Below are 15,658 nucleotides of genomic sequence, written 5' to 3' on the forward strand. Positions count from 1 at the left end.
GATTATTATAGTCACGTAATAAAGAAGCGGCGTAATTAACATTATAATAGCTATTTTTCTCGCAAACAATCGCATAGTCCAAGCACGCATTTACGATTCAATGCACGCAATCGATCTATTTTAATTCTTTGTAATTTTGCTGTTTTATTAATAACATAGAAAATACAAAGTTACAAATACACGCGGCCGCATCGCTCGCAGCGATTACAAGAGCCTTTCTCGTGTTACATCACCTGTGCAAGAGGAGAGAGCACGTGGCTCTCCTCGCTCTGTATGGTTTTACACATCCATTATTTAAATATTAAATTAACGAACATGCCGTTATACATTAATGCTCGATTAAATACAATAAAGGTATTCTATCATGTAACATACAAAATATGTGGATATATTAATGATCTGTTTCAATTCTGCGTGAACGTCCATATCTGTGCATTCGGACTTTGGTATATATTTTTATTTCTTCGTGTATATATAATTACTTTTGTAAATATATTTTAGGCAAAGCATGATACGTGGTCATGTTTTAATGAAACGAGTGAGAATGAGAGGGATTTAAGATTCTAGATAAGTAAGTTTTTTTCTCATGCAGAACGGAAACAGGATCTCAGACTAGGCTCGCGTCCGAGGTCTTCTCAGCGTAAACTATGATACTACGCTATGACACATCGCTTATCGCATAAAATGATCATTAAGTAAAAGACACGTCCTCGCATCCTCTTAAATCTACATAATTTTAGCGATGCGACTTCTCGAGTCCTTTTCGCCGACGAGAGTTCCTGCTCGTGAAAGAGGCAGTTCTTTTTAACCGTTTCTCTTCAAGAGTTATAATTAGAAGCACTGTATATCACTAATAATTTTGCAGGGTAATCACTAATTTATACATTACGTCACATTATTCTAAAAATTGCTCGAAAGTTGTACAGAATGTTATTTTCCTATCTCAAATGACGTGTGTGCAAAATCTTGGATATTTATTTATTTTTATTTTCACCGCGCATCGCGATAAACCGCGATAAATATCATTAATGAAAGTATCCTCGTCATTGTCATAAACTTCGAAATATTTTACTATTCTCGACAATTACTGGTATTGAAATTCAACGATCACATTATTACCATCGTATCCTCGTTGACCAACAATAGAGAAGAAAAAAGCAACGATACATATAGCCTGGATAGCGATGTACATTTATACATTTAATGACGAGAGGATACGTGTACACATATACATTGTATAATGAGTCTCTTTCTCTCTCTCTTTCTCTCTAACGAAGACACACTTGAAAAAAAAAAATTAAAAGAAAATGGCACCATCAATTTTTCGTGCGTTTCATCGCGTTCTCTTTCTCTTCATTGGCACGACACGAATTTTATGCAATCATTATTCTTCTTTCCTTCTCTATCCGATATATATTCGGTATATATATTTATCGCGATTTTTTTAACTCCTTAATCGGTGTTTTAGATTCGAGCGGTAGTCTGACATTGCGTTGAAGGTGTCCCTTTTTTCTGGGCATTTACCTGATAAACTTATGTACTCGCCGAATTCGCAGTTAGGCATGGCACATCGATTTTTCTGAATGCATCTGCGATCAAAGATTAAGTATGATATTATAAATGAGGATTAATCGATCAAAATAAAATTTTTAATATTTTTTTTCTAATTATTCTATATAATCTTAATATTAAAATAATTTTGCAATATTATAAATATAGTTTGTTAAAAAAACAGTTGATCAATTTTTATTGGAATAACAAGACTTAACTTATTTTGATTATATTTGCAAATGTTTGGCAGAGTGTATTCAAGTTGAATTTAAATGTAGACACGGTGAAACTTTACCGTACAGTACGTATACAAATTCGCTATATTGTCTTGTAAATGTCAGTGATTAGTATGCAAGTGCTACAGTACGGTTTTATCATATTTTTAAACTCGTGTAATTTGCATTGTAATATTTTGCAAAGTGTGTAGCAAAATTTCAAAGACAGTCTAGACATACTCACATTCTGTCTGTAAAGGAGAAAAATCCCTTTCCGCGTCTGATCCTTATACAATTTTGATTCTTGTCGAAGCAATTACACTGACAAGTGCCTTCCAGCGTGATTTTCGGCGTGAATTCTGATGGGCATCGGCATCTGTAAATTTTTTTTATCGCACAGCAACGATATTAAATGATAATTAAAATTTTCTTCTTTTCTAAATCGTTTCAGGCAAAGTGACACGTCAGAGAAATACGAAAATAATAGAATTAAATATTTTTTAATTTCCATCAGAGAGTTACTTATTAAAAATATTTAGCTAAAAAAATATATACTCACGGCTCTTTCAACGGTGGTTTTTTTATGTTTTGTGGAGGCGACGAAGAGTGTCGATATACTCTCTGATCCATGGGTTTCTCGTTTATCATGTTGTACTGGGACTTCTTCTCGCATTGGCATTCCGTATGATTGTAGAACGATAGCTTCTCCACTACGCTGACGCCGGCCACGTTCGAGGTCTACAATAAAATCAGAAATAAACATTACCATAGGACGCACGCTTTCATAAACGTGCGCGATATACGCATAATCAACGTCGTAAACGATACTTTATGTTCCGAAAGGGTCTGAAGAGCGCTTGAAGCTCTCTCTGTTCCTCTCGCGGGGATTCTTTATATTTCGCTATTTCATTATTTATACACTAATATTTATTCGCACGCCACATTGCGGGAACGTTTATACACGGAAGTTTCTACGATAAGTAAATATCGCCGTGCAAAGTTGGAACTACTTGCGATACGCAACTTTGTAAATAATAGTACGCGATGCAAGAAGCCAGATAGCCTTTTATTCGTTCATTATTTGTAACTGTATAAGGTATTGTAGAACTACCTTCTTGTGCAGATTTTTTAAGACTTTGCACAGTAAAAAATAAAATGTTAATTATAACATTTTCACATGTCCCAGAAAGTCCACTCTAAATTTCAAGTTAAAATAACCCATTCGTCGTTACTTATTGACAAACTAAAAATGTTAAATAATTGACGCGATACTTTACATTTATTTTTGTGACTTTAAGTGTAATGTAAAAATAATATACAAATTAATTAAAAATTGCATGAAAAAATAGTTACAACAACTCGTAAGAAATGTTGAGGATATTAACATATAATAATAATTATTTTAACTTAAATTATTTGTAATAGAAACATTTGATTTTAGTAAATTTGATTATTTTTGTATGTCAAAGTTCAAGATTATTTGATTGTTTAAAATGATTATGTTAAAAATACTTATGTTAAAAATAATATTCCACTTTCAAGAGACATATATAAAGGGTTAAATTATAAAGTTGACATAAATGTAAACACATGAAAATGTTATAAAAATAATAACATATAGGTTGTATGTTAATTTTACGTTAAAGTACTAATCAAAACGTGACGTCACAAGAAAATATTAACATATGGACTCACAATTTTTTACTGTGTAAGATCGATTTTTTTTTTTCAGAAATGAATAACGTTTTATGTAAATAAGTTTTCTTGAGTAATTTTCATTATTATCGTGTCGATTAACCGGATTGCTATTCTCGTACCGATCGCAAATGCAAAAGTGAACCTTTGGACGTAACAGTCGAGCATTCTTATCGTAGTATCGACGTCGTGATCTCATGCTAGAGAGCAATGAGAGCAACGAGACCGGAGGCTGCATAACATTACGGCAATACTTAAAAAACTAGACGATCCGACCCGGTTCTAATTGGGTTCAATTAACCTGACTCACACTTTGTGAGAGAGTCTGCACAACATACTAGAGACGTTTACCGATTGACACGGATACTGTTGGAGCGCGGGAGCTATCCGCATTGTTGGGCCGCATTTAGCCCGCCTTTAATCGGCTCTAATTGCTCTGAGTCACTACTCGTACCCGATTTCTGCTTGTATCTGGCGCATTCCGATCGGTCGTCGTATCAATAATTGACGTGGAATTAATGCACGATATAAATAAACGCGCAATTAGTCGATACAATGCATTGCAAGTCTTGAAATATAAATGGTCTACAATAAAATCAACAGATCGGATAAAAAGTAATTAATTTCAGATTTTCGTTCGAGAGAATCTTGTCTGGCTGTATCTGAAATAATATTTGCGTATTCCGAGACATCGTATATTATGGATTTGATTTCGTTTCTACTGCTCGTTCATGACGGGATTGTTTATTATAGCGTTTTATTACTTACTTTTATGTCTTATATTTTCTTGCTGCTTGTTATACTATGACGCAGTTTCGATTAAATGAAAAATAATAATATTTCACGGTTAATTGAAAGTTGGAAAATCACTGGTGAGAGAAATTCTAAGGCGGTGACACGCACCGCATCGTAAGCGGCCGCATCTCGCGCTCGTAATTATACTGTTCTCGTAATTGGCAACGGACTGATGTTCATTGTGCGTGATAGAAAGCTCGTCGTACGTGACTCACGGATTACCCCCGCGAAGCAAAGATTCACGGTGTGCATTATTACCGGCGTGTTTAAAAATCTACGGACACGTTGACTGCAACAGCGAAATTTCGTAACGACAGAACGCGAAAACGCAAGAGAAATGCATTAAAAATTCAACTCTCGCGAATTAACTTTCATCACGATAATGAAAAAAATCGCAGAAATCGCAGAAATGATTTATAAATTGATAATACATTACATGCTATATGAAAATAATTAATTTTTGAATTTCCAATCTGCGTAGTGCGAGTATTTCGAGCTTTTGCAAATTTCCTACGCACGTGACATTTAACAAATATCCACTTCATTACGCGAAATTTATGAACTGTACATTCTCTTAACATGGCTGAAACGCGAAAGCAACTCGTGTTAAATAGGTCGAGTACTCGATCACCGAGATCAATGATAATGAACGACACGCGGTACGGTACGTTGTGTCCGGTCGAAATCCGGTGTGTAAGCGATCAATCGCCGTTAAGATTTTATTTAGCGGATTGTCGTGACCACGAAGTTGCGCGTCGCTCGATTAATGCCCTTTCGCCACACAAGGCAACGTACGACGATTGCGACAATCGCACATTTCTCGCGACGTTATTAAAATTACCCAAGGGGCAGGATTGCGACAGCCACTTTACGCGATGGCTTTAAAAGCGACCGGAAAACCGCGCAATATATAATTCTACTCGTTGCGATGGTCGATATTAAGGTTTTCCTGTCTGAAAAAAATCTCTTTAGCGGAAAAAATCAAATTAATTAATTAAATTGGATTTAAAATATCGGTAGATAATTTTATATTAAGGACTCTTTAAATGCATCGCGTAAAATTGGGAATTTAAATCTTCGCGACAAATTGCATCTAAGAATTGCACAGGACTTTTTTGCCTTGATAAAGTGCACGGTTCTCGCTGATACTTCTCTTCTTTGTACTACGAGCTGCATTCGCGAAGAGCAGTCTCCTTCTTTCTCCGACAAGCTTTGTCAGGTTGGTATACGAGGATTGAGATTCGCGATCGTCTCTAACGAATAACCACGTCGAGAGATCGTGATCGTAAATTTCATGTAGTGCTGTATGTAGGACGTCCTGTGGTGAACGTATCAGAATTGTGCTTAATATCACTTTTACTATTTACTATTTCAATTTTATTTAAAATATTCGAGGTTATTTTATCAGTGATTAGTCTAATTTATGCAAACTCGTTTCGCGATTACCCAGTCGATTAATTCTCGTATTCGATTTGTATCTTATTACGTGTATTTTTCTTTAAAATTTTTCTAATTTTTTTTCATAACATACGAACAAATGTTTTAATAACTGCAATATTATTATAACAAAAAATTGTCAAGATTAGAGAAGATTAAAAGAACAATAATTATAGGTGTATACATATGTTTCCTCGAATCGAACGTCTAGTTACGAGTTTCGTGAATTTCTTTGCGTGCATCAGCATCATCATACGAGCGAGAATAATGCACCTCCTCCAAGGGATGCATAGAAAGGTAGCAGCGTGGCACGAAGTTCCGCCGGTCTCATGTTTCAAGATTTTTGTCGGAAAGCGACGTGGAACAGTATAGGTATATTTATAAGATGCAGCTTACGACTCCACGCCCATAAAATCAGTATAAAGTCAGTTTGGAATTGTCCCTGACGGCGATTTTATATGTGTAAATTTTATAATAAGTATAAAGTAATATTCTATCACATTTCTCGTATTCATTAAACTCTATAAATGATACGACGATAAGTTGAGACGATCAACCGCGACATTGAAATTCGATGAAAATTACACGATATACAACGTTATATTTATTATCAATCTCGAGTAATAACGCAATTTTAAGCAGCACGTCGGTGAAATATCCCAATTTGCATCTCTCGGGATCGTAATTTTTCGATACACATAGTTACCGTGATCGCGGTGCGTAATTGTAATAGGCGTAGGAAGCAAAGAACGTTGCGAGAGGCGCATGTGATTTTCATAATGCCGCGATGGGTGATTTGCGAGAGAGTTTCTTCGGCGAAGGCACGCCGTGAGTCGTCCCGAGTAGACCGCGGCAAATTCCGGAATTTAATTTCCGCGAGGATTATCCCTTTCGCGGGATCGGAGCAGCTGACTGGTCGCCTCATTAACATTCGCCGTATCTCGCTCCGGGCGCTCGTTCGTGAATGAAACACAGGAACCCGGCACGAAACCAGGCGCACGCCTTTCTGGAACGAGATCGGTGAACCGTGTCCGGGGTGATCCGTTTCTCAGATGAATATCCCGTGTTTACCGAGACAATATTGCGCTACGTTACATCGAAATTGCTCTACCAATGACGTCGAATTTTTCGCAATTTATTTTATCAATTCAGGAAAATAATCCCGAATTAAATCTCTTAAGTTTTTTTTTTGTATATAATTTTTTTGTATTGTCACTTTTGCAATTTAAAAAATTGTATACTTTATATTGTATACTTTGCATTTAAAAAAAATTGTATACCTTTTATTTTTTTCATTTTAGATCACTTTAGAATCTAAATCACTTTTATTTACTTGATAAAAATTGGCGAACAATATTTTTCATTTCTTAATTTTAAATTCCATTAAATCTCTCTTGAATACATGCATTGGGAGGATGCATCTATGGGTATAAGTTTCTTAGACCTTTCTAAACTTTGCTTTAAAATACGAGAGCAAAATAAACCGTGGATCGCTTATGCTTTGACATTTCATAGCGGATATTTTTCACGATTGCTATTAAAGATATTATTTTACACATTGTAAATGTTTATAACCCTATCAATATTCATAATTCCCGTTAATATTATTTGCACAATCATCTGAGGAATGTTTTCACTATAATAAAGGCGTCTATCGAACAGATGCCACATGTCGCATGACGTCTCATATACAAAGTTATCAGGTGTCTCGAATGTCGCGAGGGCTTATTGTATCTTAAAGAGTACAGACTAAACAATGTCGCCGAATAAAATTCTTGCTGCAACGCAAGCCTTCGTACACTTCACTAAAAACGATATAAGACGAAAATATTAATATACATGAAATTTGATACATTTATGAATAATATTTTTAAAGACGCAGCATTTTACGACGATGATTTCTGGGTTTTCGCTTTCGGTTTAATAAGTTAAGTTGAATGCACGATGCGGTGCATTTAAATTAATGGATCGTGCTGACGTTTGTTGCAAAAGCGGTATCGAAATGCGTCGGACAGATGAAGCTCTTCCGGTCCCTCCGAAACGTATCGAATCCTCGATTAATCGACTCGTTCGGTTAGTCAAACCGACTCGGCCTCCCGACAACGATAATTAATTCCTGGCGTCCGACAGTAATTAAGGGACGGGCCGCTTCGTCATCGCACCCACACGGTCGGCATCGCGGCAGAAAGGCGCGGGTGCGCGGGATTACAATGTGGCTTTTGTGTGCTCAGGCTTGTGTATAATTAACATACAATATTCTCGGAGCAGGGAGGTCTGTTCTCAGAGAGAAAAGGAGAGAGTGGATCAAGATATTCCGTACTCAAGAGCGACTTGAAAATATTAATCCGTCAAGTACTATTATCGCACGTGGGTTCGTTCAAATAAATGTAAGCCCTTAGAGAAACAGTTTTAAAATTTACATTATCTTTTTTAATTAATTGATGATGGTAATATATATTTCAAAATATATTTCGTCACGTTTCTAAAAGGATATAAGAGTCGAGTTTAAATTTTAAATTGAATTTCAGTAACTGCAGTAGTTTATTAACGGGGGTGTCGTGCTTGCTTTAATATAATTTACTAACAGAATGAAACGTGTAAATAAACGCAAATCGCTCGCTGGTCTACGATTGCTGCTTTCATGAAGCAGATGAGAGTCGAAAGATACGATGTATCCAGTGTCTGTCAAGCAGTCTCGATCTTTGATACATGGTGTCTTTGAGCGATATCATCTTACGTTGAGGCTCATTCGTTACTTATCAGCACTTTGTTCATCTCCGCCTTCTCTCTCGATGTTCAGAGAAACTTGCTACATGAATTCACGTCCATGCTTCATCCATTGTCTTATTAAGAGACCTCTTGCGATATTTCAAACGTACTAGTGATGAAAAAATATAAAAAAAATTACTCAATTCCTTCTCTTCCTTTTCTTCTTCGATATAACGTTTTCCACTGCTTCTATGTTTTTTGTCGCGAGAAAAATGCGACGCGTTTGAATACGTTTTCGGTTCGCGTGCGTCGGATTTTCACGGGCACGCGCGCAGAGTAAGTGTTAAGGTTGATTTGCATGTGATTATCGGTGGGCGTTGCTACATCGACGATCGAGATCTTTATCGTCTTACCGTAACGTCGAGTCCCCTTAGGCGAGGAGATTACACGGGAATTAGCTGTGACGTCTATCGGAACTAGACCGCGCATCGATTCCTAATTGCGCGGATGGAAAATCGGGTTTGCACGCTATCGAGAGCGCATTTATATAAGCGAGGTCCAGTCTCGCTCGATAAACCGATATCCTATCCGCTTGGCTACTTTAGATAAGCAAATCAAGTTTGTTTTGTACGCTCGTCGTAAATTCACTCAACGACAGGGAGAAAGTTTTTGATGCGATCGTAATTAATTGTAATTGCGCTCTACGAAAGCATATATTTTTTTTTTGCAGAAATTTATCGCGCATTTCTCCTGCCCCGAACGTTTTTTTTTTTTTTTTTTTTTTTTTTCGGCGCGACTTTAGATGCGCAACTATAATATAACTCCGGCAATTTCGGTTGGCTCCGTGATAAAGCTGTCGTAAATCAACGTGCGTCTGGGTCAGCGCGGTTCGCGTTCAACCTGTTTCGAACCAGATCCGAATCGCCGCCGGCGAAACTACGGGGTTACAGTGGCAGTTAAATGACTCTGTCAATGTGAGCAGGTTGTCCCCCTCATGCCGTTAAATACAGGTTTCTATCGAGTTCCGCGACTCCTAATCATTTGATAAACTTCATCAAACCGCGCCATCCATATCCCGTTGGCAGGTATTATCGATCTTATCGATGTCCCAAGTATTTTGCAGGATCAAATATTATTTTATATTCCGGAGAAGCAGTCCGTCATTAAAATTTATTTTTAATTTCAATCTCTATTTTTTTTTTTTACACGATAAACATACGGAAGTACTCGCAGTGCGTCTTTAAAGCATCAATAAAATACAGTTAACGCATAGATTGTTTTTAACAAATATTTGCGTAGCTCGACTGACATCGTCAACCGTTTAGATAACTTTTTTTTTGTTCGTATATACATGAAACAACGACCTCAACTTCCTTGAATATTGATTAACGATATCTACATATCTGTCGTGTCTCTCGCTGGATAACGATCGTTCCAAGTGACGCTGGTTCTATAATTCCGCGGCGTGTATTAATTAACGTTATACGACCGACTGTGTATTGCCAGTGGCATACGTCCTGTCGACACGTTAAGCAGACACATATATATCTCGATATCCTTCAAAAAACTTATACAACTTGACATAGGCGAAAAAAGAGAAAAATATGAAAGATGGAGAAAGCGTATAATTTCCCATCAAGTTTTAAGAATATATGTATACTTTTAAGTATTTTTCTATAAAAACTAAATAAAACAATATTTAGTACAGTGCAAAATAAAAAAACAATAAAAAATTAAATTTGATCCTTAGAATCTTGTTGGACATATTATTGTAGATAATTAAAATTTATGCTAAAATTACACATTGAAATAATTTCAAGAAGCTTTACTTTGCTAGCAAATTGACTCTTGCAATTGCGAGGATAAAAGTTATACGATCGGCCATGTATTGCCAGTGGCATTTCCCTGTCGACACGTTAAGCAGACATATATATCTCGATAGCCTTCAAAAACCTTTTATACAACTTGACACAGGCAAAAAAAGAGAAAAATATGAAAGAGAGAGAGAGAGAGAGAGAAAGCGTATAATCTCCCATCAAGTTATTTTAAGAATATATGTATACTTTTAAGTATTTTTCTATAAAAACTGAATAAGACGGATAATAAATATTTAGCACACTGCAAAATAAAATAATAAAAAAATTAAATTTAACATTTCGAATCTTGTTAGATCTATTATTGTCGTTCTCTCTAAAAGTGAATCAGTGTATTATCACTGATTTACAATGCTGTATTTATAACTGCTTGTAATCAATGACTATTTTTGACTGTTTTTCAGCGATAATACACTGATTCATTTTAGTGACAGTAGTTTTAGAGTGAATCAGTGTATTATCACTGAAGCAGTTATAAGTACAGCACTGTAAATCAGTGATAATATACTGATTCACTTTTAGAGAGTTGATTAAAATTTGTCCTAAAATTGCATATTGAAATAATTATAAGAAATATTTTTTAAGAAATAATTTTAAGCTTTACTTTGCTAGAGTCAAACTTGACTCTTGCAATTGCGTAGATACATCGCGTAGATAATACAAAATCTCATTGATCGTCTGCTTGATTAGCATTGATGTAGATTAATTTATCCGCATTGCACGAACGCGCTGCAGATTTCTCGCGAAAACTTCCTTCCGTTGATGCGTCGCAACCGCGCGTGCAGAGGAAATTAAGCGCGGGGGCATTTCATTCTTTTTGCTCGTGTCCGTGGAATGTACGGCCAGACATGCATGATGCAGCGGCGATGCGATGCGATGCGATGCGATGGATGCGATGCGTTACGTACGTGTAACGCTAGCCGACCAGCCATTCGATAAGAAGCGTAGAAATTAACGGCGATCCCGATCTCGCTCGCTCGAGAGATCGAGTGATTCGTCCTCGGAAATCCCGACCCTGATCGTATCAAAGCTTCGCAATTTCGTAGTCGATCGTAGAGCGTGATTGCCAATTGAAGAATCGTGGAAATGCGAATTATCTCTTTATTTGTTTTCGCCGAGAGATGAGAGAAACAGATAATCGCTGGCACGTAATCATAGTATTATTAATCTTGCATATCGCAGATCGTTCTGTTCCGATAACAATAATAATATCGAGCTAAATGATACGATATACTTGGTCTGCAAGGAGTCTTTCGTCGAACGATTCGAGTTTACGTCGAAAGCGTGCGCTCCTCAAGCTAAGAAAAAAATCGACATGATCGAGAAAAACGAAAGCGCGTGAGAGATACCTTTGAGGAATTGCAAAAGTGTCGCAATTACGTTTTACAATTCCGCTCGATCGCCAACTTGTCTCCGAAATCGATAACGCCGACGCGGGGAGTATCAAAATTTAAAAGTCAATCGACGTGTCGGCGGCGGAACCAGTTCTTGTGTCGATCGCCGATAGGACTCACGAAGATTGAAAGCGGAGAAACGAGGGTGAGGGAGAGAAAACGGAACCGGTGAAAAAAAATGTCCGATCGATGGTCCTCTTAGTGAATGGACGGAATAATCGGAGCTGCACGTAGGATGATCGTCCAGCGACTAGGGTCAACAAGATGAGAGATTAAACTCGAAGAAGGAAGTCGTTTGAGCATCGTTCCCTGACGTAGTCGCATAATTTATACATTGGTAGCTTCGCCGTGATTTACGGGCGATTTAGCGTGTTCTCTTAGGGATACTAGGATGTTTCAAATGTCATACAGAGATATCACGGTGGAATTACTTTCGATGTCAGAGTGTCGGAATTTCTTCCGCGTGTCTCATCTGTGAGTCAAAGCGGCGGGAGTATAAGCGCCGATGTAAATTTCAGTTGACACCGTACAAAGTGCATCGCGTAGCGAGAATCGTGCCACGGTTTTATCCAAATATGATCTACGCCTGTTTGACATCTAACTTGATTTAAGTTTCCAATATATCATCGCTGTTACAAGAATTACCTTAATAATTTTTCCATCGTGTCTTATTCCTCCGATGTTGGAGAAATATTCCATTTTTTAAAGCTGCTGTCATTATACAATTAAATTATTACCATCATTATATAACTTAATTATTCTTATATTTCTCTATTTATATTGATGAGGCTCTTTCTGTTTTCTATTTTTGGATAGATTTTGTCCCATCTTAATTCGACATTCCATCGATTCCTCTTCAGTGAAGTAGGTAGGCTTGCACGGATTAACTTTCGGCGGATTAATAGTTATAGAATAATCTTATTAATTTTTCCATCATGTCTTATTCTTCTGATGTTGGAGAATATTCAATTTTTTAAAGCTGCTGTCATTATACAATTAAATTATTACCATCATTATATAACTTAATTATTCTTATATTTCTCTATTTATATTGATGAGGCTCTTCCTGTTTTCTATTTTTGGACAGATTTTGTCTCATCTGTTAATTCGATATTCCATCGATTCCTCTTCAGTGAAGTAGGTAGGCTTATATTATACAATTAAATTATTACCATCATTATATAACTTAATTATTTTTATATCTCTCTATCTATATTGATGAAACTCTTAGCTCTTTCTGTTTTCTATTTTTGAAAAGATTTTGTCCCATCTGTTAACTCGATATTCCATCGATTCCTCTTCAGTGAAGTAGGTAGGCTTATATTATACATTTAAATTATTACCATCATTATATAACTTAATTATTCTTATATTTCTCTATCTATATTGATGAAGCTCTTAGCTCTCTCTGTTTGCTTATTTTTGGGAAGATTTTGTCCCATCTGTTAACTCGATATTCCATCAATTCCTCTTCAGTGAAGTAAGTAGGCTTGCGCGGATTAACTTTCGGCGGATTAGTAGTTACAGACGGGTTTTAAAGTAGCCGGAATCGGGTGCTGCCGCACCATCGATAAATCTACCTTAATATCAGCGGAGAGAGGCGGATGAAGTCAGCTTAATATCACGGATCCACCTTTGAGAATTACTCGATGGAAAGTTTACGAGTGCGCGCCCGCGGGTTACAGGTGCCGGTTTACAGGTGAAACTCCGCGCGAGATCGAGATCCTGATCGATCCGAACGAGGATTGATCATCGCGCGGAACGATAAATTCACAATATCGTAAATCCACTATACGGACTATACTCGCGATATACTCCGCGGCTATTATTTTCCCACAGCGGGTATTTCACGTTTCGAATTAAGAGATAGGGCGCCGTCGGCGGCGGTTTGCACCGGAAACAGTCTCGATCTCTCTATTATCCGCGCGCGGCGGGACTTTTGCGCGAATTTATGCGACTGAATAGCGATACCCGACGGGAATATACGGTTTCTGCGAACGCGAGATAATTGGATTCCCCTCCCTCCCTTTTCACCGATATATTTCATTTGTGACGCGGGTTTGACGTCCGTCTAATTGCAAATGGTTCTATTAAGCGAACGCATTTTAAAAGCTATACATCTACATTACGTACGGCGTAATTGATCTCAACTCCAGACAGATAATGGTTATTAATCGCGTGACTTATTAATTTCGTCTGAGGCGAGTTAAACGATCGCGCCCAAGATTACTCGAGATTCCAGCGCTTACGATAATGCACGCATTGTATTCTTATTCGATGTGATAAAATTAAAGAAAACTTTATGCGACGCGAGAATAATATTATTGATATAAAAAATTTAATCGTGTTTCAAACTGATATAAATATATCTAAATTTTTAATTTGATAGAATCCTTGCTTGCCGTAAAATATTTCGTGAACTTCAAATGGAGCGAAATTCGAGATTCGACTTAATTCAGAGTTCAATTCGAGTTATCGTTATATCATATTTTCTCTCGTAAATTGCGTAATGACGTTTTAATTAAAGATTTAAGAGTTCAAAAAGACAGTCACGAAGTTGCATCGTGAAAGATTCTTCTTTCGTATCTTTCGAAGCTCGCGGATTCGATTCGTAAATTCAGGAATTATCGTCGAATAGCCGCCTCTAAGTATCGAAATAAATCAAAAAGAGATTCAATTATGATAGCCCATAATTAAGAAACAGGAGAGACGCACGGGGATTGCGAACAAAAGTTACATGGATAAAAATGAATTGTCTTTTGTTAGCGAAAAGCCAAAAGCAAAATTAATTGATCAAAAATATGGCAATCGATAATCTGCCATAAGTCCCATAACGGAAATAATGTGGTCGTCTTTCGCCCGTAGATTTCTCGACGTGGTGCACCTCGAATAAAGACGAGGCAGGTTGAGATCTGTCCGTGCGAGATGGCGTGTAACCCATCAAGGGGAGGGATCTAATTACAGGATCCTGTTTCCTGCAGTAATTAATCGGTACAACCCGGAAGATTTATGTCGGATTGAAGCTCGCGCCTTCGCGTTCGCTCGCTCGACGAGGGCAATGTTTGTCTTTCATGATCTTGGGACGCTACGTAAGGCGTTGCTCTTCCTTTACGTCGAGTGAAACTATTTGCTATTGATATTAATTTCGTAGATTCGCAAAATTATAATTTCGATCGAAATTTACATTTATTTCACGAAAACTTTCAAGAGACTGACATGAGAGGAAGATTTGAAAGAGAATGAGAGAAAAAAGACCATTCTTTCAAGAGAATTTTATAAAAAAAATATACTCTTTTTTGCAAGGATACCTTTTTTCCTAACAAAACTTGCTTGCACCCTGGACAATACTTAGAAAATAGTGGGATCTTCTTCTCGGTTGATTAGGCTTAACATGGTGTTAATATTAGCGAGACGTCGGAATCCGACTGGACGGACTGATCGCTTGAAATACGAGATGAGAACAATGAGTTTCCGGTAACTTTGTGCCTTTGTACCAGGACAAACGACAATGGTCACATTGTCTTGTACGAGCTGCATAAAGATGCACTCCTGCGGGAAGGATCTGCGAGTCAACTAACTCTTCCCAGAATCATATATCGTTAGTGTTTACGATCGACAAGAATATTCCACCAACTTTATGGTTATGTCTATTTTAACATAATTTTATAAAAAGGAAATTGCGATAAATTTAGTCGTTAAATTAATTATTAATTATTAATTATTTTAATATAATCTTATAAAAAGGAAATGTCGATAAATTTATTCGTTAAATTAATTATTAATTATTAATATTTATTGAAATATTTGCAGAAAAATTAGTCACCGTTTTTATAATTTGTTTTTATGAAACCTATAATTTATTAATTAAACGAATTTTTTTATAACTTTTTAGAAGATACAGATAGAGAAATGTGTGTAAATATTCATAAAACTAATAACTTTCAAAATTGTAATACAATATTCACAAATTTAAATCTCATCGAGCAAT

At 36.7% G+C, this 15,658-nt stretch overlaps 1 protein-coding gene across 2 annotated transcripts in view; it reads right to left on the reverse strand.

Annotated features, from left to right (window-relative positions):
- Positions 1 to 354: 354 nt before the first annotated feature.
- The window catches only part of LOC105257931, an 81,250-nt gene continuing 65,946 nt past the window's right edge, over positions 355 to 15,658 (reverse strand). Inside the window, exons 4-6 of one of the 2 annotated variants that reach the window (XM_011268875.3) lie at positions 2,326 to 2,504; positions 2,011 to 2,142; positions 355 to 1,589 (exon numbers count right to left, since the gene is read on the reverse strand). In XM_011268875.3, the coding sequence (XP_011267177.1) occupies positions 1,445 to 1,589; positions 2,011 to 2,142; positions 2,326 to 2,504 (456 nt within the window). In that variant the 3' untranslated portion in view covers positions 355 to 1,444. The remainder of the gene's footprint in view (positions 1,590 to 2,010; positions 2,143 to 2,325; positions 2,505 to 15,658) is intronic. The other variant, XR_889703.3, reaches the window with a different exon arrangement.

The sequence above is a fragment of the Camponotus floridanus genome, unplaced genomic scaffold (assembly GCF_003227725.1).
Source record: "Camponotus floridanus strain SB8 unplaced genomic scaffold, Cflo_v7.5 scaffold33, whole genome shotgun sequence".
Lineage (NCBI taxonomy): Eukaryota > Metazoa > Arthropoda > Insecta > Hymenoptera > Formicidae > Camponotus > Camponotus floridanus.